Here is a 27,148-nt window from a genome sequence, read left to right on the forward strand (position 1 = left end):
TTTTCACTGCACTGCTGGCCCCCAAGACCAGCACCACTCTGAGAGGAACAGGCATCTTTCTCTGACCATCCTGCATTGAGGCCTGTTGACTCCAAAACTCTCAGAAGCCTATTTCTGATTTTCTAGAAGTTAGTCCCTAAACTACAAAATACATGGAATCCTCTAGATGCTCTGCTCCCCAACCCTGTGATGTTGGGCAGTTAGAAAAGCCAGGTATTGGCCAGGCGCAGTGGTTCACGCCTATAATCCCAACACTTTGGGAGGCCAAGGCAGGTAGACCACCTGAGGTCGGGAATTCAAGACCAGCCTGACCAACATGGAAAAATCCTGTCTCTAAAAAACTAAAATAAAAAATATGTGAGCAATGGATATTGAAAAGGGGATGAAAAATAGAAAAAATAAATAAATTAAATTAAATTTTAAAAATCCAGGGTCAGAGCTCCTAGAGACCCTTTCTAGCTGTTGCCACCATCTTTAAAGTCCTTTCCACTCCTGCCCTTGCACTTCAGGGAAAACAGGCACTTTCCTGGATACCTTGCCACCATTTCAATATCTCTCCATTTTTTAAATCTCTCTGAGCATACTCACACACATGACTTGAACATTTCTTTTTTTTCTTTTTTTCTTTTTTTTTTTTTTTGAGACAAAGTTTCACTCTTGTTACCCAGGCTGGAGTGCAATGGCGCGATCTCGCAACCTCCACCTCCTGGGTTCTCCTGCCTCAGCCTCCTGAGTAGCTGGGATTACAGGCACGCACCACCATGCCCAGCTAATGTTTTGTATTTTTAGTAGAGACAGGGTTTCACCATATTGACAAGGATGGTCTCGATCTCTTTTTTTTTTTTTTTTTTTGAGACGGAGTTTCGCTCTTGTTACCCAGGTTGGAGTACAATGGCACGATCTCGGCTCACCACAACCTCCGCCTCCTGGGTTCAGGCAATTCTCCTGCCTCAGCCTCCTGAGTAGCTGGGATTACAGGCACGCACCACCATGCCCAGCTAATTTTTTGTATTTTTAGTAGAGACGGGGTTTCACCATGTTGGGCTGGATGGTCTCGATCTCTTGACCTCATGATCCACCCGCCTCGGCCTCCCAAAGTGCTGGGATTACAGGCTTGAGCCACCGCGCCCGGCAACTTGAACATTTCTTTAAGAAGAAACCAGGCCGGGCGCGGTGGCTCACGCCTGTAATCCCAGCACTTTGGGAGGCCAAGGCGGGTGGATCGCGAGGTCAAGAGATCGAGACCATCCTGGTCAACGTGGCGAAACCCCGTCTCTACTAAAAATACAAAAAATTAGCTGGACATGGTGGTGCGTGCCTGTAATCCCAGCTACTCAGGAGGCTGAGGCAGGAGAATTGCCTGAACCCAGGAGGCGGAGGTTGCGGTGAGCCGAGATCGCGCCACTGCACTCCAGCCTGGGTAACAAGAGCGAAACTCCTCCTCAAAAAAAAAAAAAAAAAGAAGAAACCAAAACCTGAATTTCTGTTTTTGATAGACAACTTTTCTAAACCATGAGGCTGTTCGTTATACTGAAATCAAACATTACATTTAGGCTTCCTAAAAATATAAATCACCCCAGCACAGTACCTCCTTTTGCTCCCACTTGCCCATCCTCCAAACACACATACACTTCAGACTGTCATTTAGACACTGGAGTGTATAATTTAAATGCCTTTTAATAGCATCTACTAAAAGGACATTTGCACATGACTCCTCACTTTACTTCAGAGCTATGATCCACACGGAGGCTTTTACTGAATTTCAAGGCTAAATAGGAAGCTACATGGATGGCAAATACCAGCAATATAATTTAGACAGGAATTAAAACTGCATTCCACTTGTCCGTAACATCAACATCTTTTTCCATTTCAACAAAAGTCCCTTTAGTTCACCTTGCAACCCAGTGCCTGGTATGTATGTGTTATACACTAAATATCAGTGCAATTACTGTTAATACATCATAACATACAAGTGAGAAATCTTGTTGTAATTTTGGTCACAATCTAAATCTGTTTGACCCTAACACAAATGCCATTTGAATCAACAGCAAATAACAGGCAGCTGCTTGCATTCAAAGTATATATCCCTCTGTCATCTGAACTGTTCTGAAGTTGGTCTTCTTTGGAAGACAAATGGTTAGCAGCTGCAAGTTCAATTACAAAGCACTTGGTAGGAAGTCAGAGAAAGAACCAGAGGGAATCCAAGTGCTATTTCATACATTAAGAATGGAATTCCTTTCCAACAAACATCTTTCATTTCCTTAGGGGAAACTAATCCGGACATGCCCTTTGAACTTGGGAAAATGAAAGATTCTTTAGGAGAAAGAATCCAGTTTAAAGGCCAGGCAAAGCTCGGAGAGTAGGGGAGTCACTTCATTTCTCACATTTCCATTAATTTTTTTTTTCAAGGGAAGAATGTGGGACATGGGAAAATCTAACAGCCAGCCAGTCCAAAAAACCAGATTAATAAGATGTTTGATGCTGAATATGTTACTTCTTTTCTTTGTCCCTCATTTTCTCCTTTGCAACATAAAAGGGGGGAAAATATCAAAGGGGCAAAACTGAATGACCTCTAGACCAGCACTAATAGAACTTTCTGCAATTATAAAAATATTCTAACTGGTCCTGTCCAATATAGTAGCCACCAGGCACACGTGGTCACAGGGCCCTTGAAATGTGGGTAGTGCAACTTAGGAACTGATTTTTCAACTTTACTTTTAATTAATTTAAATTTAGCAGTTTTGGGAAGTGCAGCTCCAGAAAGACCTCTGGCATTTTACACAGCCTTGAGAGGGCCGTGTGGAAAAAGCATGCATATTAGAGTAGGACAGACCTGGGTCTAACTAAACTTAGCCCCTCCACTTACTAGTTGTTCAACCTTACTAAATTCCTTAACTTCCCTGAGCTTCATTTTCCTTATTTGTAAAATAGAATACTACGACCTTTCTTGCAGAATTGTAGTGCAAATACAAGATAATGAATGCAAAGAGACCAGGTAGGCCTTCATAAATGGTAGCTATTTTTCCAGTTATGATATCCTCTAGGGATAGAAGTTCCATGTCTTCTGACTTCATCCTGCTCTCTTTCCTGCATTAGGATCCATTCCTACTGCCCCACAGATTAACAGCAGTGGTCCTACAGATGTATCCTTGTCTATCAAGAAAGCAACTTGCCCAGGAATCGTTCCAGGTCCTCAGCTGGGGACAAGCCTCCGGTAACCCAAGTCCTCTGTGCCTCAGGAACCACTGATTTCCGCTCACCATTTCCGCTCACTGTGTCCCCTCCAGCTCTCACCCTCCTTCAGGAATTTACAAACTCTTCCCAGGGATTGCATATCAAGCTGATTCTTTGTTCACTGTAACCAAAACACCTGTTGATAGTTTCTGGTACTTTCCTCACTACCTCTCCCCTTGACTTCCCGTAATAAATATGTTATGGCTTCCTTTTTCACTGGAAATGCTTTGGAACTACTTTTTTAAAAATTATTCAGTGATTTAGAACACAAGAAATAGAAATGCAGCAAGTTACATTTATGGCTAACCCAGCATTCATTTAGTTACCAAAATAAAACAAAGCAAAAGAGACTATGCTTTTAGAAGTATTCCAGTAGATATTAAATATTAAATATAATGTATTAAGAGCTTAGCCCAATGTTCCATTGTTTTTGGTTTGTCTTTCTTCTGAGACTGAGTCTCATTCACTGTGTTGCCCAGGCTGGAGTATAATGGCACAATCTTTGGTCACTGCAACCCCCGCCTCCCAGGTTAAAGTCATTCTCCAGCCGGGTGTGGTGGCTCACGCCTGTAATCCAAGCACTTCGGAGGCCAAAGTGGGCGGATCACCTGAGGTCGGGAGTTCAAGACCAGCCTGACCAACATGGTGAAACCCTGTCTTAAAATAAATAAATAAATAAAAATAAAGTCATTCTTCTGCCTCAGCCCCCAGAGTAGCTGGGACTACAGGCACGTGATACCACGCCTGGCTATCTACTTGTCTTTCCTTTAGTGAATGAATGGTACCTTTCCTTGGCTCCAATTACCAAGTTTTATCAGTAGACAGGATAAATCTCCTAGTAACAATTATAGGAATGTTAAACAGCTCGCTTCTTCCTGTTTTCTCACCATCCCAAAGACTCCCAAGAAAGAGGAGCTGAAGGCTGGGCGTGGTGGCTTAAGCCTGTAATCCCAGCAATTTGGGAGGCCGAGGTGGGTGGATCACGAGGTCAAGAGATCGAGACTATCCTGGTCAACATGGTGAAACCCCGTCTCTACTAAATATAGAAAAAATTAGCTCGGCATGGTGGTGTGTGCCTGTAATCCCAGCTACTCAGGAGGCTGAGGCAGAAGAATTGCCTGAACCCAGGAGGCGGAGGTTGCGGTGAGCCGAGATGGCGCCATTGCACTCCAGCCTGGGTAACAAGAGTGAAACTCTGTCTCAAAAAAAAAAAAAAAGAGGAGCTGAAATACAGACTGGCATTTTGGTAGGATTACTGTCTGGATTTGAGTAAACCATTAAACAAAACGTTTACAGTGAGCTTGAAATGCTTGCTAAAATTTCTGAGGTCTCCCCTCCCTGACATAAGGACATTCTTGAGGACTGTTTACTAAAGGGTGGTATGAAAGCAGCAAAGGGGACAAATCATTCTGACTCTGATTCGACTCTCAAATGTGGTGAGGGTCTGATCTAATTTGTAAAACTAACCTGGATATACAAATTATTATTTAATAAAGAAGGAAACATAATTAACCTGGATTCAGACAAACCTGTAAGAACAACGATTGACTAATTACTCATTTCTTCTCTCCACAACTCTCCAAATTTCTAAATTTAACCTGAATCTGGAACCCACGTGGATTATGCACTCAATTTCCACTTTGTCTGAAAAGTAAATGCATTTAAGAGCATTCGAAATTCTGAACCCTTCTGGTAACAGCTAAACTCAAAATAGGTCAATTCCAGAAAGGCATCCATTTGAAGGGGACTTTCGTCTGCGGTTATTTTGAAAACCACTGCTTTTAAAACTGACATTATGAAGCTTAAAAATAGGCCCTCCTACTAAGGATCAAGGACTAAAATACCCTTTCCTCCCTGTCCCAGCCCCAGCCCCACAACTTTTCTTTACTCTCTTTTCCCTGGACTACCTAGGACAGTAATGATACAGAGGGGTAACCTTTTCCAGAGCTTCAGATAATTACTTGAAAGTAATTTTTTTAAGGATATTCGTAGTTACTAAAATTCAATGTAGGGTAAACTTGGAAAACTGTCAAACCAAGTAACTGTCCCAAATGAAAACATGTAGTGTATGTAATATGTGCCATAAGAAAATAAGAGTAAAAGCTCAACCACCTCCTTCCACTGCAGCAGGGTGAACTCTGGCAAATTCACACCTCTCTAGGTCTAGTTTTCTCATCTCTCAAATGAAGAAGGCCCAGGTCTAGAGAATCCGTTAGCTCCCATCCAGCCCTAATAGGCTCTGCTTCTATAAAAATCTGGGCAGCTGCTTCCTTCTTTCACAGCTCCTTGCAAAGAACAGAAAAGTCCCTGGCCCAGAAGGTCCTTGGGAAACCTTGTTACACTTGATAATGTTTCCTGAGCCACAAGAACTGCTACTGAGAGTAATGCAAGATTAGACAACTGTAAAATACCTAACCTATTGAAAAAAAAAAGTTGTTTTGCAGATGACACTAGTAAATCTACCAATGCATATATATTCAATCAAAAAAATGTTACTAGATAGGATAAGCGAATGTAACAAAGCTACAGGATATAACCAGTTCATACAAAACAAACCATAGTCAAGATGGAAAATACAAACTTTAAAATGTTCAATAACAACAGAATCAGACTGTTACGTATTTGAAGTATTAACTCAGGACACAAGAGAATTATTGAAAAGAAACTATAATACTCTAACAGGAGAAAGAGGAACACATGAATAAATGGAAAGATAGCCCATGAAAATTCTTGAAGTTTTCCTTAACCCTACCAAATTTAAAAATATGTATGACTATCAAAACTACATAAGAGTGGGTTAAAAAGTTTTAGAAGTAGATAAAAATATCATAAAGACCACGGTAAACTTGAAAGTACAACTGATGGATAAATGCATCACATTTAGTAAACTCCAGTAAGATACGAGAATTCACTGCGGAGAAAAATTAAGACATCCACCTCACACCAAGCATATTAATTCCACATGAGAAAAAGAGTTAACCACATAAGGGAAAGAAAAGGCTAGAAGAAAATAAAGCCACATACTCCTGCTAGTTGTGGAGAGACTACAGATGTCAAACTGCTAATGAAAAGTATGCTATACATACTGCCCATTCAAAAAACATGCTTTTGAAGATTCAAAAATGAAATATTTTTTCTTAATACATTAAACACAATGGAACAATGTAACCACATCACTTATAAAACTTCAAAAATACAAAGCATATAAAAACTACTTAGAAATATTTCAAATGATCAGAAACGAAGAAAAATGTGCATGTGACTTTTCAAAATGTTCAACCACAAAACACCTCAACCTACCTCTCCAGCTTCATGTCCTTCAACCTGCACCGATGCACCCGTCACACTTAACTACTTGCTGGCTCCTCTACACATCCCAGGCTTTCCCACTTGTGTGAAGTTGCTCATCCTGCGTGCTCTTCCTGCCACACCCCCACCCTCATTCCCGTGGAATCTTAGCCATCCTTCAAGATCCAGTTCAAATGTCATCTCCTCCATGAAGGCGCTCCTCATCGCCCCTCTAGGATGCGCATGCTCCCTTCTGGGACCAAGCTCCAACAGTGCTTGCTTTGTGGCTTTTCTGTGGCACTTTTCTTACTCAGCAGCCATTGTTTCCTCTTTCTTGTGCTCCTAAAATCTCCCCCTACACTCCCATATTAGATTTTAAGATCCTTGGAGGCAGAGATAATCTTACTCATCTTTGAGTCACCTACCTACAGCTCCCAGAATAGTGATTTACATTCAGTAAGTATTCAATAAATATTAGTTTAAACTGAATTGATGCAATAACCCATTTCAAAAATATAAAAATTAAAGGGAAGCAAATTGACTTTTAAAGGAGCCCTTATATTGCCTATTAAGCTATCAAAAACCACTAAACTGGAGGAAAAAAAAAAAAGTCCTGAGGCTTGAGGAAACACTTCAAATACACATTATAAATTGGTTCAATCTTTTTTTGGAACATACTCTGTTAATATGTAACAACAGCGGTAGCATGGTCCATTGCCTCTGATCTGGTGGATGAATTTATCTAAAAGCAAAACAAATTAAATGGACTCAAAAACATTTACAAGCCTATCATTAAATAATAAAAATCTGGGCCGGGCGCGGTGGCTCAAGCCTGTAATCCCAGCACTTTGGGAGGCCGAGACGGGTGGATCACGAGGTCAAGAGATCGAGACCATCCTGGTCAACATGGTGAAACCCCGTCTCTACTAAAAATACTAAAAATTAGCTGGGCATGGTGGCGTGAGACTGTAATCCCAGCTACTCAGGAGGCTGACGTAGGAGAATTGCCTGAACTCAGGAGGCGGAGGTTGCGGTGAGCCGAGATCGCGCCATTGCACTCCAGCTTGGGTAACAAGAGCGAAACTCCGTCTCAAAAAAAAAAAAAAAGTAAGAAAAAATAATAATAATAATAAAAAAAATCTGGAAGCCACCTAATAATCAACAAAGTGTCATCTGCATGGCCAGATCCTATCGAACTCTACTCTTTGACTAATAAAAATGACAAGAATGAGGATTATGTCCTCAGGGAAAAAAAATCAACTAATCTTAACAATCCAAAAATGTATATAATGGAATAAACAAACTTAAACTGGAGAATTTAATGTCTATAAGTTTTTTCTTTAGAAGATATTCATACATACAAAATTTTTAAAGCACTGTCCTTAACCAGGCAGTTATTCAAAGGGAGGTGTTCAAGGTCATTCTACCTTGTCCATTTTTTCTTCAACCTCCAGGTAACCTCTTCTTAACCTGACTCCCTTCCTGACATCAGAGCAGGATGCCCCTGAGAGATACACAGAGAAATCAGAGGCAGGATCAGCATTTTTAGCAGTTGGCCCTTCATGGGATTCAGAAAACACCTGCTATTTCAAAACAAAACACTATTCATCTTGGGAGAAGAAAACTTAGCAAACACGTATGTGAGCCTCTAAACAGCTCTCTTGGGCTTCAGAGCAACAAAACAAGGGCACAGGATATGAATTAAAAACACAAGTTACAGTAAGAGACCAGGACAATTTTTCAAAATTTGCAGTTTCTGGAAGTGAACAACAGAAATAAACCTGCGCCGGGCGCGGTGGCTCAAGCCTGTAATCCCAGCACTTTGGGAGGCCGAGGCGGGTGGATCACGAGGTCGAGAGTTCGAGACCATCCTGGTCGACATGGTGAAACCCCGTCTCTACTAAAAATACAAAAAATCAGCTGGGCATGGTGGCGTGTGCCTGTAATCCCAGCTACTCAGGAGGCTGAGGCAGGAGAATTGCCTGAACCCAGGAGGCGGAGGTTGCGGTGAGCCGAGATCGCGCCATTGCACTCCAGCCTGCAGCCTGGGTAACGAGAGCGAAACTCCGCCTCAAAAAAAAAAAAAAAAAAAGAAATAAACCTGGGACCTTAAGCTTTCTTCTCAGGTTTGCCTCATTTTGCCTCTAGTATCTGTGTTCTCCGACTTTGTTTTCTCAATGTATCAGAAAGGTTCACCACTGCTTGAATCTTCATGGGGATGCAGTAGAAATAACTACCATCCACATAGAGAAATGCCAGCAAAAAGGTTCCGAAGAGGGAGCTAAGAAAAGAAGAAAAAGTGGCTGGGCACAGTGGCTTACATCTCTAATCCCAGCACTTTGGGAGGCTGAGGCAGGTAGATTGCTTGAGCCAAGGAGTTTGAGACCAGCCTGGGCAACACAGTGAGATCCCACATTAAAAAAAAAAAAAAGGGGTGTACTCCTAATCATAAGCCATTTTGCTGAGAGGAAAAAAAAAAAGAATAAAATAAAAATAAAAAAGGAAGCAGAAAAGGTTTTTTTGCTGGTTTCTTTTCTTTTCTTTTTGACATGGAGTCTTGCTCTGTAGCCCAGGCTGGAGTGCAGTGGCACAATCTCCTCTCACTGCAACCTCGGCCTCCCTGGTCTTGGTTCAAGCAACTCTCCTACCTCAGCCTCCCAAGTAGCTGGGATTACAGGCACGAGCCACCATGCCCAGCTAATTTTTGTTTTTTTGTTTTTTTTTGTTTGTTTGTTTGTTTTTTTTGAGACGGAGTTTCGCTCTTGTTACCCAGGCTGGAATGCAATGGCGCGATCTCAGCTCATTGCAACCTCCGCCTCCTGGGTTCAGGCAATTCTCCTGCCTCAGCCTCCTGAGTAGCTGGGATTACAGGCACGCACCACCATGCCCAGCTAATTTTTTTGTATTTTTAATAGAGACGGGGTTTCACCATGTTGACCAGGATGGTCTCGATCTCTTGACCTCGTGATCCACCCGCCTCGGCCTCCCAAAGTGCTGGGATTACAGGCGTGAGCCACCGCGCCTGGCCAGTAATTTTTGTATTTTTTTAGTAGAGACAGGGTTTCACCACGTTGGCCATTCTGGTCTTGAACTCCTGACCTTGTCATCTGTCCGCCTCGGCCTCCCAAAGTGCTGGGATTATAGGTGTGAGACACCACACCTGGCTGCTAGTTTGTTTCTTTAAACTTGTCTTGGTTTTCTCAAATCTACCAATAATGATATATCAAATCAGCAATGCTGTTACACCTAGGGGTTGAAACAAGTATGTTTCCTAACAAGAAAAATATTCATGAAGTAGATTTAGTGAATAAAACATTATACAGTAATATAATACTTACGAAGGAACCCAAACCTCAGCATCACGCAACATACTGATGTAACAAACCTGCACATTTACCCCCTCAATTGAAAATTAAACACAAAAACAGCTGGGCATATTGGCACACACCTGTGTGTCCCAGCCACTGGGGAGCTGGGGTGCGGGGAGAGATTGCTTGAGCCTGTGAGGTCAAAGCTATAGTAAGCCATGATCACACAACTGCACTGCAGCCTGGACAACAGAGCAAATGAGACCCTATCACAAAACAAAAACAAAAACAAAAACAAAAACAAATGATGGGGGCAGATTGCATTTAATGTGATTGCTTATCATAAAATGAAGACAAGCAGCACAAAGGGATCTAGGGATGGGAGAGAGCAAATATTAGTTGGCATTAAAGTACATAAGACTTGGAATGAGTTTTGCTCTTTAGGTACTTTTTTATTATAAATTTTTTCAAACATACAGAAAAATGGAAAGAATAAAAGTGAAACTCAAACTAACTAAACAAAAGAACTGTGAACATTCTGCTCCATTTGCTTTATCCACTGTTTGTGTATGTTTGGGTTTTTTTACTGAACCATTTCAGAGTAAGTTTTGTGCATTATGTATGAGTATGAATTCTCCTACATAATATCTGTACCATAATTACATTTTAAAAATTAGCAGTACAGCCGGGCACGGTGGCTCAGGCCTGTAATCCCAGCACTTTGGGAGGCCAAGGTGGGTGGATCACAAGGTCAAGAGATCGAGACCATCATGGTCAACATGGTGAAACCCCGTCTCCACTAAAAATACAAAAAAAATTAGCTGGGCATGGTAGCACATGCCTGTAATCCCAGCTACTCAGGAGGCTGAGGCAGGAGAATTGCCTGCACCCAGGAGGTGGAGGTTGCGGTGAGCCAAGATTGCGCCACTGCACTCCAGCCTGGGTAACAAGAGCGAAAACTCCTTTCAAAAAAAAAAAAAAAAAAAAGTGAGCAGTACAGCCAAGCACAGTGGCTCATGCCTGTAATCCCCGAACTTTGGGAAGCTGAGGCACGTGGATCACTTGAGTTCAGGAGTTTAAGACCAGCCTGCCCATTATGGTGAAACCCCATCTCTACTAAAAGCACAAAAATTAGCTGGGCATGGTAGCATGCGCCTATAATCCCAGCTACTCAGAGGCTGAGGCATGAGAATCACTTGAACCTGGGAGGTGAAGGTTGCAGTAAGCCAAGATCACACCACTGCACTCCAGCCTGAGTGACAGAGTGAGACTCTGTGTCAAAAAAAAAAAAAAAATTAGTAACATTCTACTCATATTTCCCCAACTGTCCCAACAATGCATTTTATAACTTTCATTTTTTGATCCAGTACACAACTGGGGTTCATGCAGTACTTTTTGTTTTCTTTTTGCGACAGGGTCTCACCCTGTCACCCAGACCGGCGTGCAGTGGTGCAATCATAGGTGACTGCAGCTTGGACTTCCCAAGCTCAAGTGATCATCCTGCCCCAGACTCCCAAAGTGCTGAGGTTACAGGCACTGTGCCCAGCCCATGCAGTACGTTTGATCTGCATGTCTCCTTGGTCTCCTATCCTAACAGCACCACCCTCCCCTTTTTCCATTGATAGTATCTTTTCTTTTCAGAGAGGGTCCCACTCTCTCACCCAGGCTGGAGTACAGTGGTACCATTATGGCTCATTGCAATCTTGCCTCCTGAGCTCAAGCAATCCTCTCACCTGAGCATTCTGAAGAGCTACGACTACACACACACGCCATCACACCTGGCTAATTTCTGTATTTTTGTAGAGAAAGGGTCTTGCCATGTTGTCCAGGCTGGTCTCTAGCTCTTGGGCTCAAGCAATCCTCCCCCTGACTTGGCAGGCCGCCCCAAGTGCTGGGATTATAGTTGTATGCTACCATGCCCAGCCTTACGTTGACTTTTTTTTTTTTTTTTTGAGAGGGAGTCTCACTCTGTCACCCAGGCTGGAGTGCAACGGCATGGTCTTGGCTTACTGCAACCTCTGCCTCCCGGGTTCAAGCGATTCTCCCACCTCAGCCTCCTAAGCAGCCTCCCGAGTAGCTAGGACTAAAGGCGCGAGCCACCACGTCCAACTAGTTTTTGTATTTTTAGTAGAAACAGGGTTTCACTATGTTGGCCAGGCTGGTCTCGAACTCCTGATCTGGTGATCTGCCCACCCTGGCCTCCCAAAGTGCTAGGATTACAGGCGTAAACCATCACACCTGGCCTATACTGGCTTTTTCTTTTTTGAGATGGAGTTTCACTCTCGTTACCCAGGCTGGAGTGCAATGGCGCGCTCTCGGCTCACCGCAACGTCTGCCTCCTGGGTTCAGGCAATTCTCCTGCCTCCGCCCCCTGAGTAGCTGGGATTACAGGCATGTGCCACCATGCCCAGCTAATTTTTTTTGTATTTTTAGTAGAGACGGGGTTTCACCTTGTTGACCATCATGGTCTTGATCTCTGACCTCATGATCCACCTGCCTCAGCCTCCCAAAGTGCTGGGATTACAGGCTTGAGCCACCGCGCCTGGCCTCATACTGACTTTTTAAAGAGATAGGTGAGAACATTTCACATCCCAGGTTTGTCTGATTGTTTCCTCTTGGTATCATTATCTCATTCCTCTATCCCTGTATTTGCTATAAACAGGAAGTCAAGGCTTGATTAGATTTAAGTTTGGGCTAGATTTGAAGGACAAGTGGCAGATGAAATATCCAAATCAACATGATTTATAAACATTTACAATTTGTTATTAAGAACAAAAGGAACTATTCAGCCTTCTAAGGAGGAGAAAATAAAAAACTGGCATCATTAACACATCCCATTTGGACAGCATTCCAGTGATAATAAAGTGCTTTTTTTTCTTTTTCCCCTCGTCTTCTTGTCTCCCCATAAAGTGCTTTTGCCTTATTATTTTAGATGATGCTCTCTTACCCTACTTCCCTCACGGATTTCTTCTTATCAGCCTTATTCTACTAATGAGGAAAACTAGGCTCAGTGAGGTTAAGTGATATGACCAAGGTCATACAATTAAGAAGTGGTGTTGGCCGGGCGCGGTGGCTCAAGCCTGTAATCCCAGCACTTTGGGAGGCTGAGGCGGGTGGATCACGAGGTCGAGAGATCGAGACCATCCTGGTCAACATGGTGAAACCCCGTCTCTACTAATGGTGCAAAAAATTAGCTGGGCATGGTGGCGCGTGCCTGTAATCCCAGCTACTCCGGAGGCTGAGGCAGGAGAATTGCCTGAACCCAGGAGGCGGAGGTTGCGGTGAGCCGAGATCGTGCCATTGCACTCCAGCCTGGGTAACAAGGGCGAAACTCTGTCTCAAAAAAAAAAAAAAAAAAAAAAAAAAAGAAGTGGTGTTATAGGCTTGGAGTGGTGGCTCTCACCTGTAATCCCAACACTTTGGAAGGCCAAGGTGGGTGGATCACCTGAGGTCAGGAGTTCAAGGCCAACATGAACCCTGTCTCTACTAAAAATACAAAAAAATAGCTGGGTGTGGTGACGTGCACCTATAATCCCAGCTACTCTGGAGGCTGAGGCAGGAGAACCGCTTGAACCTGGGAGGCAGAGGTTGCAGCGAGCTGAGATCGTGCCATTGCACTCCAGCTTGGGCAACAAGAGGGAAATTCTGTCTAAAAAAAAAAAAAAAAAAGTATTATAATTGAGGAGTGATGTACCTGAGGCATGGCATGGAGTTGCTCAGAAAAGACTACACACATGGGAGATGAGCTTTATGTTAGATCTTGAAAGATGGGTACCATTAGGGCCAGAGACAGTGGCTCACACCTGTAATCCCAGCGCTCTGGGATGCCAATGCAGACATATCACCTGAGGTTAGGAGTTCAAGACCAACCTGGCCAACATGGTAAAACCCTATCTCTGCTAAAAATAAAAACATCAGCTGAGCATGGTAGTGTGTGCCTTTAGTCATAGCTACTTGGAAGGCTGAGGCAGGAGAATCCGGGAGACGGAGGTTGCAGTGAGCCGAGATCACGCCATTGTACTCCAGTCTGGATGACAAGAAAGAAACTCTGTCACAAAAAGAAAAACATACGGGTACCATTCATATTTATTCCAGGCACCACAGTAGACAGTGGAGAAATATCAGTGCACAAGACAATCACAGTCGCTGTCTTCACAGAAGCTAAAATGTAGTGGCAAATATAAAACCAAAATAAAATCATGCAAGAAAGTGGAGGAGGGCATTACAGACAAAGAAATCCATGTCAGCAAGACCAGACAGATGTAAGAAGCAGTATGCTGGGGACGTGGTGAGAAGAATAAAGAAAGTGGTCAGTGGACTACAGCAGGTGAACCAGGAAATAGAGGAAAATCAAGCTGGATAGGCAAGGCAGAGCAAACAGCTACGGAAGTACCCACTTAAATATAGTTTTGCTTTGACAATTCCAGTTACCCAGCTGGGTATGGTGGCTCACATCTGTAATCCCAGCACTTTGGAAGGCTGCAGCTGCTTGGCCAACATCATGAAACCCCATCTCTACTAAAAAAATACAAAAATTAGCCAGGCATGGTGGCACTTGCCTGTAATCCCAGCTACTTGGGTGGCTGAGGCAGGAGAATCGCCTGAACCCAGGAGGTGGAGGTTGCAGTGAGTGGAGATTGAGGCACTGCACTCCAGCCTGGGTGACAGAACAAGATTGTATCTCAAAAAAAAAAAAAAGAAAGAAAATTCCAGTAACCCACGGTAAGTACAATAACCCCATTCATGTAACTTTAATTACAATATATTGTCATAATTATTCTATTTTTTATTAGTTATTGTTAATCTCTTGCTATGCCTAATTTATAAATTAAACTTTATGATAGGCATATACTGGATAGGAAAACACATAGTATAGGCAGAGTTTGGTACTACTGATATCTGTGATTTCAGGCATCCACTAGGGGTTTTGAAATGTATGCCACTCAGATAAGGGAGGACTACTATACTCTACTATAGTCTCCTTTTCCTTTCTTTCAAAGGTATGTAAATAGCCGGGCACGGTGGCTCAAGCCTGTAATCCCAGCACTTTGGGAGGCCGAGGTGGGTGGATCACGAGGTCAAGAGATCGAGACCATCTGGTCAACAAGGTGAAACCCCGTCTCTACTAAAAATACAAAAAGTTAGCTGGGCATGGTGGTGCGTGCCTGTAATCCCAGCTACTCAGGAGGCTGAGACAGGAGAATTGCCTGAACCCAGGAGGCGGAGGTTGCGGTGAGCCAAGATCGCACCATTGCACTCCAGCCTGGGTAACAAGAGTGAAACTCTGTCCTGGGTAACAAGAGCGAAACTGTGTCCTAAAAAAATTTTTAAAAAGGTGCATAAATAAGTGAAAGTGGAATTGGCAGGGCACAGTGGCTTATACCTGTAATCCCAGCACTTTGGGAGGCCGAGGCAGGCAGATCACAAGGTCAGGACATTAAGACCATCCTGGCCAAAATGGTAAAACCTCGCTCTACTTAAAATGAAAAAATTAGCTGGGCATGATAGTGTGTTCCTGTAACCCCAGCTACTCAGGAGACTGAGGCAAGAGAATCGCTTGAACCCGGGAGGATGAGGTGGCAGTGAGCCGAGATCACGCCACTGCCGAGAGGATGAGATGGCAGTGAGCCGAGATCATGCCACTGCACTCCAGCCTGGCAACAGAGCGAGACTCCATCTAAAAAAAAAAAAAAAAAAGGCCGGGCGCGGTGGCTCAAGCCTGTAATCCCAGCACTTTGGGAGGCCGAGGCGGGTGGATCACGAGGTCGAGAGATCGAGACCATCCTGGTCAACATGGTGAAACCCCGTCTCTACTAAAAATACAAAAAATTAGCTGGGCATGGTGGCGCGTGCCTGTAATCCCAGCTACTCAGGAGGCTGAGGCAGGAGAATTGCCTGAACCCAGGAGGCGGAGGTTGCGGTGAGCCAAGATCGTGCCATTGCACTCCAGCCTGGGTAACAAGAGCAAAACTCCGTCTCAAAAAAAAAAAAAAAAAAAAAAGCGCTGGGCGCGGTGGCTCAAGCCTGTAATCCCAGCACTTTGGGAGGCCGAGGCGGGTGGATCACGAGGTCGAGAGATCGAGACCATCCTGGTCAACATGGTGAAACCCCGTCTCTACTAAAAGTGCAAAAAATTAGCTGGGCATGGTGGCGCGTGCCTGTAATCCCAGCTGCTCAGGAGGCTGAGGCAGGAGAATTGCCTGAGCCCGGGAGGCGGAGGTTGCGGTGAGCTGAGATCGCGCCATTGCACTCCAGCCTGGGTAACAAGGGCGAAACTCCGTCTCAAAAAAAAAAAAAAAAAAAAAAAAGAATTTATCTGCCATTTCTGTATCTGCTGTAATAGCAGCAGAGATGTTCTTCCCAAAGACACAGGCTTAAGCAGGCCTTTTTCACAAGAAGCTGTCTGAAAGACAGCACCAGTATTAGTTATTACATCAACTACCCAATAGAAGCATTCAAGTTCAGAACTACAACATCAGTGTGAAACCACTTCAAAAGCTCCTAGAATGCCGGGCGCGGTGGCTCAAGCCTGTAATCCCAGCACTTTGGGAGGCCGAGGCGGGTGGATCACAAGGTCGAGAGATCGAGACCAACCTGGTCAACATGGTGAAACCCCGTCTCTACTAAAAATACAAAAAATTAGCTGGGCATGGTGGCGCGTGCCTGTAATCCCAGCTACTCAGGAAGCTGAGACAGGAGAATTGCCTGAACCCAGGAGGTGGAGGTTGCGGTGAGCCGAGATCACGCCATTGCACTCCAGCCTGGGTAACAAGAGCGAAACTCCGTCTCAAAAAAAAAAAAAAAAAAAAAAAAGCTCCTAGAAAAAGGCCGGGCGCGGTGGCTCAAGCTTGTAATCCCAGCACTTTGGGAGGCCGAGGCGGGTGGATCATGAGGTCGAGAGATCGAGACCATCCTGGTCAACGTGGTGAAACCCCGTCTCTACTAAAAATACAAAAAATTAGCTGGGCATGGTGGCACGTGCCTATAATCCCAGCTACTCAGGAGGCTGAGACAGGAGAATTGCCCGAACCCAGGAGGCGGAGGTTGCGGTGAGCCGAGATCGCGCCATTGCACTCCAGCCTGGGTAAAAAGAGCGAAACTCCCTCTCAAAAAAAAAAAAAAAAAAAAAAAAAAGCTCCTAGATAGTTATCAAGCCAGACACAGTGGCTCATGCATGTAAACCCAGCATTTTGGAAGGACAAGGAGGGAGGATTGCATGAGGCAAGGAGTTTGAGCCCAGGTTGGGCAATATAGCAAGACTCTATCTCTAAAAAAATGTAAATGATTTTAAAATTAGCAAGGCATGATGGTACATGCTTGCAGCCCCAGCTACTCAGAACGCTGAGTCAGGATTCCCTGAACCCAGGAGTTCAAGGTTATAGTGAGCACCAATGCACTCCAGCCTGGGTGCCTGAGCAAGAGCCTGTCTCCAAAAAAAAAAAAAAAAAAGTTCCTAGTTATCATGGTGCATGTCTCAGAAAAAGCCATTAAGAGACTCAAAAAAAGCACATCAGCCTGTCTCAACATTTCTTCCCCAAGGACCTTCACACTCTAAATGATGTGTGTTCCTTACATGCCTGGCAAAACTGCCGATGCTATGAACCACACTCTGAATGCAGTAAGTCAGACTGAGTATTTTACGGTTACATAGAAACAGCTGAAACTCCAAAATCATAGCCGCCACTAAGGCCAAGTAATGAGCCCTCCTAAGGTTGTTCGGCACCTTACAGCCTTCAGAGAAATTTTATATATCTTGAAAGTATTCCTTTGAGGTAGGGTCTAGTCAATCATTTAATCAACAGATACCTACTGAGTATTTTCTATGTGCCAGAATCTGTTCTACACACTGAGCAATGAACAAAGCAAAGCCCAACCATCTTGAAGCTTACAATTAGGGTGGCAGAAGAAGATAAATACTTAGACACGATGCAACATCAGTTAGTGGCCAGTGCTACAAAGAAAACTAAGGCAAAATCAAGGAGTAAAGAATGACGGGGAGTGCTGTATTAGAGTGATCAAAGATGGTCTCTGTGAGGAGACATTTCAACAGAGGTGGGAAGGAAGTGAGGAAGCAAGTCATATGGTATTTGAGAAATAAGCCTTCCAGGCAGCAGGAATGGCAAAAGCAAATATTCTAAGAGAAGAACGTGCCCAACCTACAACCCGAAAGCACAGAGGACAGTCTGGCTAGAGTGCATGAATGAAGGCGGCACTGAAAGAAAACTAAGGACATGATCAGGTAGGGCCTTGTAGGCCACCATGGAAGATTTTGTAAACAATTATCAACTCCACTTTACAGATAAGGAAACCAAGAGTCAGAAAGTAGAAAGGACTTGCCCAAGGTCAAAGAAAAAGTGAGATCTTGGGAGGTACCCTACTCACTACTGCAACTGCATTAACAGTGTTGTTCTAAAGAAAGAGCTTAATAATGTGCCTTATACTAGAAGGAGAGGCAATGTACCCTAAGACCCAACAATCCCACTTCTGAGTACATTCCACAGGAAACTCTCTCACAACATCCAAAGGAGAAAAAGATGTCCAAGGATGGTCATGGTCATGACTGTTTGAGGCAGCAAGGGGATGGGAAACAACGAAGATGTCTAATTCTAGAGAAATAAGTAAGCAAAATGTGGCAGATGCACATGATTGCTCTACAACCAAGAGAAATAATGAACTAGACACATATTGCATAGTATCATGAATAGCGCTCAAAACAAATTTGGTTAAAAAAAAAAAAAGAAAAGAAAAGAAACTAAGGCCGGGTGCAGTGGCTCACACCTGTAATCCCAGCACTTTGGGAGGCCAAGGCAGGTGAATCATAAGGTCAAGAGTTTGAGACCGGCCTGACCAACATGGCAAAACCCCATCGCTACTAAAAATACAAAAAATTAGCTGAGTGTGGCGGCATGCACCTGTAGTCCCAGCTACTCAAGAGGCTGAGGCAAGAGGATCGTCTGAACCCAGGAGGTAAAGGCTGTAGTGAGCCAAGATCGCATCACTGCAAAGCCTGGTCAACAGAGCGGGACTCTGTCTCAAAAAAAAAAGGAACTAAGGCTGGGTGCGGTGACTCACGCCTGTAATCCCATCACTTTGGGAGGCCGAGGCAGGTGTATCAACTGAGGTCTGGAGTTCAAAACCAGCCTGATCAACATAGTGAAACCCCATCTCTACTAAAAATACAAAATCAGCCAGGCGTGGTGGCACATGCCTGTAATCCCAGCTACCCAGGAGGCTGAGGCTGGAGAATTACTTGAACCTGGGAGGTGGAGGTTGCAGTGAGCCGAGATCATGCCATTGCATTCCAGCCTGGGCAACAAGAGCAAACTTCGGTCTCAGAAAAAGAAACTGATATAAAATTTAGGGATGGTCGTTGCTTCTGTTTAAATACTCCTGGTTCACCAATACAGTGGCTCACACCTATAATTCCAGCACATTGGGAGGATGAGGTGGGCAGATCGCTTGAGCCCAGGAGTTCGGAGACCAGCCTGAGCAACATGGTGAAACCCCATTTCTACAAAGCAATCAAAACTTAGCAGGGTGTGGTGGCACACACCTGTAGTCTCACTCAGCCACTCACAAGGCTGAGGCAGGAGAATCACTTGAGCACAGGAGGCACAGGTAGCAGTGAGTGGTGAGATGGCACCATTGTACTCCAGTCTGGGCAGTGAGAGTGAAACCCTATTTAAACACACACACACACACACACACACACACACACACTCCCGGTTCTCCCCCTTCGAAGTACGATACTGGCGTCCTTGAAAGTCAACATGGCCACATGATTTGCTCTGGCCAAAGAAATGGCAGCAAAAATGACAAGGCTCACTTCTTGGCAAAACTTTAAGAGCCTGAATGTGGCTCTTCACAAGATTCCCTCTTCATGTAGGTATATTTCAGAGAGGATGCCTCAATCAGCCTGGATCCCTAAAGAACTCCAATCTACAAAGGCTCCCACTGACCTAAAAGTGTGTTAAATTGCTGAGATTTTGTGGTTGTTAACCTCAACATAACCTATTCTAGTCTATCTAGGATATGCAGATTCCCAGCACTATAGCATTTTAGAATCCTAAGCAGATACATACAAAACCATACTTCTACTTCCCAAAGGCATACACATAACCAGACCAACAGGTGGAATTATAAAACCACATAAATAGCCTTTTCTAAGGATCCGGCAAGATGGCAGAGGTAGAGCAGAAGAACAACAGGAACTTCCGCAAGTTCACCTGCCGTGGCGTGGCCCTAGACCAGCTGCTACACTTGTACTAAAAGCAGCCAGTGCAGTTGTACAGTGCGCACCAGCGGCGGCGGCTGAACACGGGCCTGAAGCGGAAGCAGCACTAACTGCTAAAGCGCCTGCGCAAGACCAAGGACCGCCCATGGAGAAGCCGGAAGCGGTGAAGACGTGCTTGCAGGACTTGATCCTCCTGCCCTTGACAGCGGGCGGCATGGTCATCTACAATGGCAAGACCTTCAACCAGGTGGAGATCAAGCCAGAGACGATTGGCCACTACCTCGGTGACTTCTCCATCACCTACAAGTCTGTAAAGCACCCCCGGCAAGGCATCGGGCCACCCACTCCTCCCCCTTTATCCCCCTCAAGTAGTGGCCCAGCTAGTAAAGGCACACATATATAGCGCCAATAAATAAATAAAAATAAAACCATATAAATATCTTAGAATGGTTGAGTGGGTGACTGTAAAACAAAAGGAAATGGGGAGATAAGGAATGAGCATAAACGGAAAAAGAAAAGGAAAAATGAAAAGACCTCAAGTTTCACTAAACCCATTGTGCAAATATTTACTCACTCATTGATTCAACAAACATCTATACACCTGTTATGTGCCAGGAATTATTTTGGTTGTACTTATAGAGTGGTGAGTCAAAAAAAGGCAGCACTATGCTTAAAGTTTATAGTGTACAGTAAAGCCAAACCTCAATAAAGAATTACAATGATTAAGTCTCATTAAAAGCTCGGGTGAGTACTAGGCACGGTAGTACCCACCTATAGTCCCAGCTACTCAATAGGCTGAGGTGAGAGAATCACTAAAGTCCAGGAGTTCAACAACCAGCCTAGGCAACACAGCAAAATCCCTTATCAAAAAAAAAAAAAAAAAAAGATAAAAAAGCTCAGGTGACATGAGAAAGAGGGACCACATTCAGTGGTTTATAAGCATCTCAGAGGAAGTGACATTTAGGCAAATAGGTGAAGACTGCTTCCTGCCTAGCTAGCGAAGGAGGGGCGATTCATTCCAGGCAAAGGGAACAGCATGTTCAGAGGCCTGCAGTGAGTATGGACCATCCCATAGAGGAAGTGAAAGAGGACTAGTGTGATGGAAGAAAGGAGAGGCAGGAAATGTGGTTAAAGAGATTGGTGAGAGGGGGCAGTCGGGACAACAGGCAGATCACTCAGTCTCTCAGTCCAATATAAGGAGTTTGGATTTATGCTAACTGCAGTAGAACCAGAAGAACATTTTTTTTTTTTTTTTTTTTTTTTTTGAGACGGAGTTTTTGCTCTTGTTACCCAGGCTGGAGTGCAATGGCACGATCTCGGCTCACCGCAACCTCCGCCTCCTGGGTTCAGGCAATTCTCCTGCCTCAGCCTCCTGAGTAGCTGGGATTACAGGCACATGCCACCATGCCCAGCTAATTTTTTGTATTTATAGTAGAGACGGGGTTTCACCATGTTGACCAGGATGGTCTCGATCTCTCGACCTCATGATCCACCCGCCTCGGCCTCCCAAAGTGCTGGGATTACAAGGTTGAGCCACCGCGCCCGGCCCAGAACATTTTAAACAGAAGAATAATGTTATCTTATTTCCAATATATTACATTGTAACACTTAAGACCCTAGTAATATGCTCAGGTTTTTGCAAAATATGCAAATTGCATGATTTTTCTTTGAGGACCCTTAGAACTTGCATAAACTTCAGGTCCCATATTACCCAACTCCATCTCTATATGGGGTAAGTCCTATGTTAGAGGTGAACACAAGGTGCCAAGGACAAAGAAACTTTACCAGTTTGGTGCGAAGAGTTCTTTACTGTCAAAATGGATTTTCTTCTTCTTTAGTTCACATTGTCTGATAACATTCAAAATTGTTCCCTGATCTAATCACAGAAATCATGAAAGCAACAGAGTTCTTTCTGCTGGCCGCCCAAGACGGGACATTTTGCTAGACAAACACTCAGAAGTTAAAGATAAGATGTGTACAGTTGTCCCTCTCATTAGTGCTACAAAATATAGGGAAACAGTCCCTGTTTGTCTCGGGTAGCCTACACAAAGATGCCTCCTATTATAACATAGCAGTGAGTCATGGAGGTAGATGCAGATGGTACAAAAAACTAAACTAGGGAGAACTGTTTGTCCAGAAGCAAAGGCACTTTAATACACAATCCACCACCATGAATGGAAATCACTTTCAAGTTTCCTTCAGTCCAAAACTTAGGCAGCAACAAAGGCACCAGGAGCCAACAGCTTTGGAAGGTTTAATATGTACTAGCTCATTTAATCTTCACAACTATGCTAAGTAGTTCTATTATTGGCCCCATTTCTGCAGATGAAAAAACCTAAATCTAAGCCTTTTTTTTTTTTGAGACGGAGTTTCACTCTTGTTACCCAGGCTAGAGTGCAATGGCGCGATCTTGGCTCACCGCAACCTCTGCCTCCTGGGTTCAGGCAATTCTCCTGCCTCAGCCTCCTGAGTAGCTGGGATTACAGGCACGTGCCACCATGCCCAGCTAATTTTTTTTTGTATTTTTAGTAGAGACAGGGTTTCACCATGTTGACCAGAATGGTCTCGATCTCTTGACCTCGTGATCCACCGACCTCGGCCTCCCAAAGTGCTGGGATTACAGGCTTGAGCCACTGCGCCCGGCTAAATCTAAGCCTTAAACTAGAAAACCTGAACACACAACAGAGGCCAGGCATGGTGGCTCATGCCAGTAATCCGAACACTTTGGGAGGCCAAGGGGTGCAGATCATGAGGTTAGGGGTTCAAGACCAAGTTCAAGTTCTACTAAAAATATAAAATTAGCCTGGGTAATCCCAGCTACTTAGGAGACTGAGGCAGGACAATCACTTGAACCTAGGAGGCAGCGGTCACAGTGAGCCGACATCAGGTCACTGCACTCCAGCCTGGAGAACAGAGCAAGACTCTGTCTCCAAACACACACACACACACACACACACACACGCACACAAACACACACAAACAACAGAGCTAGGCTTCAAATCTAGCCTAACTCCAGAGCCCTTACCTCTTAACCACTGTTTAGAACCTCCCAGTCCCATCCAAATATGGAGTAGTTTATTCTCATCCTGCTTTTACTGTTTATTTTTTTTTAATTTTTTTTTTTCGTTTTTTTTTGAGACGGAGTTTCACTATTGTTACCCAGGCTGGAGTGCAATGACGCGATCTTGGCTCACCGCAACCTTCGCCTCCTGGGTTCAGGCAATTCTGCCTCAGCCCCCTGAGTAGCTGGGATTACAGGCATGCGCCACCATGCCCAGCTAATTTTTCGTATTTTTAGTAGAGACGGGGTTTCACCATGTTGACCAGGATGGTCTCGATCTCTTGACCTCGTGATCCACCCGCCTCGGCCTCCCAGAGTGCTGGGATTACAGGCTTGAGCCACCGCACCCGGCGCTTTTACTGTTTTAAAGAAATCCCTCTCCCTTGAGACAATACAGTTGTGGTGTCACAGTTACAACAGAATAATAGGTACTTCTTCTTAGTATCCACTTCCAAATCAAATAGGAAAGGATGATCAGGCCACAACATTCAGCCAGAATCCACTGTGGTCAGAACTTGTCCTAACAGTCAGGGCTTTCAGTCTGTTTTAAAATGGTGAAACACTGTACACTAAAACTGAACAAATGTTTGCACTGCAGCTGGGCGTGATGGCTTATGCCTGTAATCCCAGCACTTTGGGAGGCCAAGGCAGGCAGATCACCTGAGGTTAGGAGTTCAAGGCCATCCTGATCAACATGGAGAAGCGCTCCCCCTCTACTAAAAATACAAAATTAGCTAGTGGTGGCGCATGCCTGTAATCCCAGAGACTCAGGAGGCTGAGAGGCAGGACAATCACTTGAACCCAGGAGGCGGAGGTTGCGGTGAGTAGAGATCGCACCATTGCACTCCAGCCTGGGCAACAAGATTGAAACTCCGTCTCAAAAAAAAAAAAAAAAAAGTTTGCAATGCAACTCAACCACCTATACAAGTCAGTATCATTGAAAACAGATACCACACGACTGAGAGGGGCTTAAACAGGAGAGTCTGCTGGGGGTATGTCTGAAGACCTTAGCTGAACACATACCACAGGACCACCAATGACCGTGTGATCACTACAGGCATGGAACAACTCACCAAGCCAACAGGTCCCCAGGTTATTAAAATTTATGGAAAGTTGGCTGAGTACAGTGGCTCACGCCTGTAATCCCAGCACTTTGGGAGGATCGCTAGAGCCCAGGAGTTCAAGACCAGCCTAAGCAATATACCAAGACCCCATCTCTATAAAATTTTAAAAATTAAATTAAAAAAAAAAAAACTAAAGAAAGGGAGGTTACAGAAATCACCAAAGAGCAGAAAAGTCCAAGCCTACTCTGATTTCATCAATTAGCTTCCTAAAATCTGCGGGATGCAGGTAAATGATTAAGAACCTAACCTTTACTGAAGGTTGGACAAAATACCAACAACAACAACAAAAAAAAAGGCAAAAAATAATAATAACCTAATCTTTTCTGGCTATTTCTCTAGCTAACCAAGCAGCTTTCCCTCACATAGTCTTGTCCCTTACCTAGAACCCAAGAGTTATGGGAGCTCAGAAACCTCCAGGAAACAGCCTCATGATTATTTAACGAAATACAGTGTTCGTTTGTGAGCAGCGCTGGAAGCTGCAGAGATGGAGCACCTAGTATGTGGTTTATAGGTCATGGTGTTCCATGTCTCAGGTCAGGAGTTTAGGAGCTCCTGGTCAAGAAGGGAAAGCTAATCATTAGTGAGGAAATGGTTTGCTGAATGAATGAATGAATAGCTGGATAAGGAACGATGCTTTCTTAAGCAAGACAGTTCTCAGGAAGGCCAAGGACCGGGAACTCCCAAAGTCAGCAAGGAAAAGCCACGAAGTCCACACGGACTGCCAGCACGCCCCCGCTGGCCAGGCAGCTGGCCTGCAACAAGGCACTCAGGCCCTACAGGTGTCAGGCATGAAGGTGAGGCTAATGCTCCACACTTCATAACCTGAGCCGGTCTCAAAGCACAGATGTGATCTTAATTCTTCCCAAAACATCAGCCTTCTCTCCCCGTTACAGGCCAGACTCCCAGAGGATCACATTTAGAACACAGCTGGGGAGAGGCAGGGGAGATGTGCCAGCTTTTATTTTCTTGGGAAAAGACTGGTCAGTGGCCAGGGACCACTGAGATGGTCGGGAAACGGGTGAAAAGGGGAATCGAGACCCGCGGGATCCGCGAACTGGTCTGAGTCAGGAGCACAATCAGTGCTTAGTCACTGATACCTCGGCGGCCGGGAGTTCCTCGCCCCCTGCCAGCCCCAGACGTACGTGACAAACCGTAGCGGAGCCTGGCGCGCGCTCCTGAGCCCCGGCCCGGGCCTCCCCAGCCGGGCCCCGACGCTCGCCGCCCGCTCCATACTTACTCCGCAGAGCTGGTCCCGTTAACCGCGGAGCCGTCGGGGGCCGGGTTCAGCTGGATGGGCGTCGGCTTCTTCTTGGGCATTTTGGACCGGGCTAAGGCGCTTCCAACTCCGGGGGGAGGGCAGCACCTCTCGCTTCCTCCCGCTGAGCTGCCCCGAGCCCGCTGCGCAGGTCCAAGTCCGGGCCGCGGGCCCCGGGGATACCTTCGGCGGGTGCGCCCCGCGCGGTCCCGTCAGCTCCGAGGGGGCCGGTGGCGGTCTCGGGACCCCCGCCTCACCCGCCCGGGACTCGACTCCGCGCGCAGCGAGCCGAAGGGCTGCCCCGCAGGCGTGGAGAGAACTGAAAGTGCGGTTCGGCAGCCCGGGATTCCCTCCCTCTCTCCCTCAACCAACCAGTCCCTCTGGCTCAGGCGTCCCCGTCGCGCGCGCACCAGAGCCCAGCCCCAGCTCCTGCCGGGGAAAGTGCCGCCGCCGCGCTCCTAGCCGCTCCGCGCAGCGGCCCTGGGAGGGACTGGAGGTCGGGGAGGGGCGGGGAAGGGGAAGCCTCGCCCCCTACCCGGGCTGCGGCGCTTTCCACACACCCACTCGACTCCGCCCCTATTGCCTCGCCAACAACCAATGGGAGCAAGCCTCAGCGGCAGATGACGCGGAAATACGTCATGGGAGCGCGGCGCGCTGCCCTGGGGGCGGGGTCCGTTGCGGGCTCGATGGCTCCCTCTACCGCCCGGAGACACGCAGGTAGACCCAGCCGAAAAGAGGTCCGTGTCGGCTGCCGCGTGAGCTACTCTAGGCCAAGTGCCGCGAGGCCTCCTCGTCTGCGGTAACTAGCCTGCCTCCGACCTTCGTCCCCAAGCCAAGTCGTGTTGACGGAAATGAAATAACAAAATAAATAAGGAAAAGGACCCCTTCCTGTGTCCAGAGGAGAGGCAGCGTAGAGAATAAGAAACTTGTCCAGAGACTCCTTGAGCCCAACAAACTGTCATTTATGTATTTTATTTGTTTAATAATACTACTGAGAAGAGTGCGGGGAAGTGGATACTCAGTGCTGATGAGATTGTAAATTGTTGCAACAGTTTTTGAGAGCAGATTGATTTTTTTTTTTTTTTTTTTGACGGGATTTCACTATGTTGGCATATTTTTTTAAAGCCTTAAACACACTCTTTTCAGTCCAGGAGCGGTGGCTCACGTCTGTAATCCCAGTGCTGCCTGAGCAGGGAGACCCCCGTCTCTACTAGCTGGGCATGGTTGAGTGCACCTGTAGTCTCAGCTACTGAGGATACTGAGGCTGGAGGATCACCTGAGCCCAGGAGTTTGAGTCTGCAGTGATTTAGGATCACACCACTGCACACCAGCTTCAGAGCGAGACTCTCTTTAAAAACTTCCATCCAGCCGGGCGCGGTGGCTCAAGCCTGTAATCCCAGCACTTTGGGAGGCCGAGGCGGGTGGATCACGAGGTCGAGAGATCGAGACCATCCTGGTCAACACGGTGAAACCCCGTCTCTACTAAAAATACAAAACATTAGGTGGGCATGGTGGCGCGTGCCTGTAATCCCAGCTACTCAGGAGGCTGAGGCAGGAGAATTGCCTGAACCCAGGAGGCGGAGGTTGCGGTGAGCCGAGATCGCGCCATTGCACTCCAGCCTGGGTAACAAGAGCGAAACTCTG

At 45.6% G+C, this 27,148-nt stretch overlaps 1 protein-coding gene and 1 pseudogene across 1 annotated transcript in view; one reads left to right on the plus strand and one right to left on the minus strand.

Moving 5' to 3' along the window:
* The window catches only part of MAP2K1 (mitogen-activated protein kinase kinase 1), a 116,710-nt gene extending 90,656 nt beyond the window's left edge, over positions 1 to 26,054 (minus strand). Inside the window, exon 1 of the mRNA XM_003929701.4 lies at positions 25,487 to 26,054. Within this exon, the coding sequence (XP_003929750.1) occupies positions 25,487 to 25,566 (80 nt within the window). The 5' untranslated portion in view covers positions 25,567 to 26,054. The remainder of the gene's footprint in view (positions 1 to 25,486) is intronic.
* LOC101042175 (small ribosomal subunit protein uS19 pseudogene) lies at positions 20,010 to 20,436 on the plus strand (annotated as a pseudogene).
* Positions 26,055 to 27,148: the final 1,094 nt, after the last annotated feature.

Source organism: Saimiri boliviensis, chromosome 2 (assembly GCF_048565385.1).
Source record: "Saimiri boliviensis isolate mSaiBol1 chromosome 2, mSaiBol1.pri, whole genome shotgun sequence".
Taxonomy (NCBI): Eukaryota; Metazoa; Chordata; class Mammalia; order Primates; family Cebidae; genus Saimiri; species Saimiri boliviensis.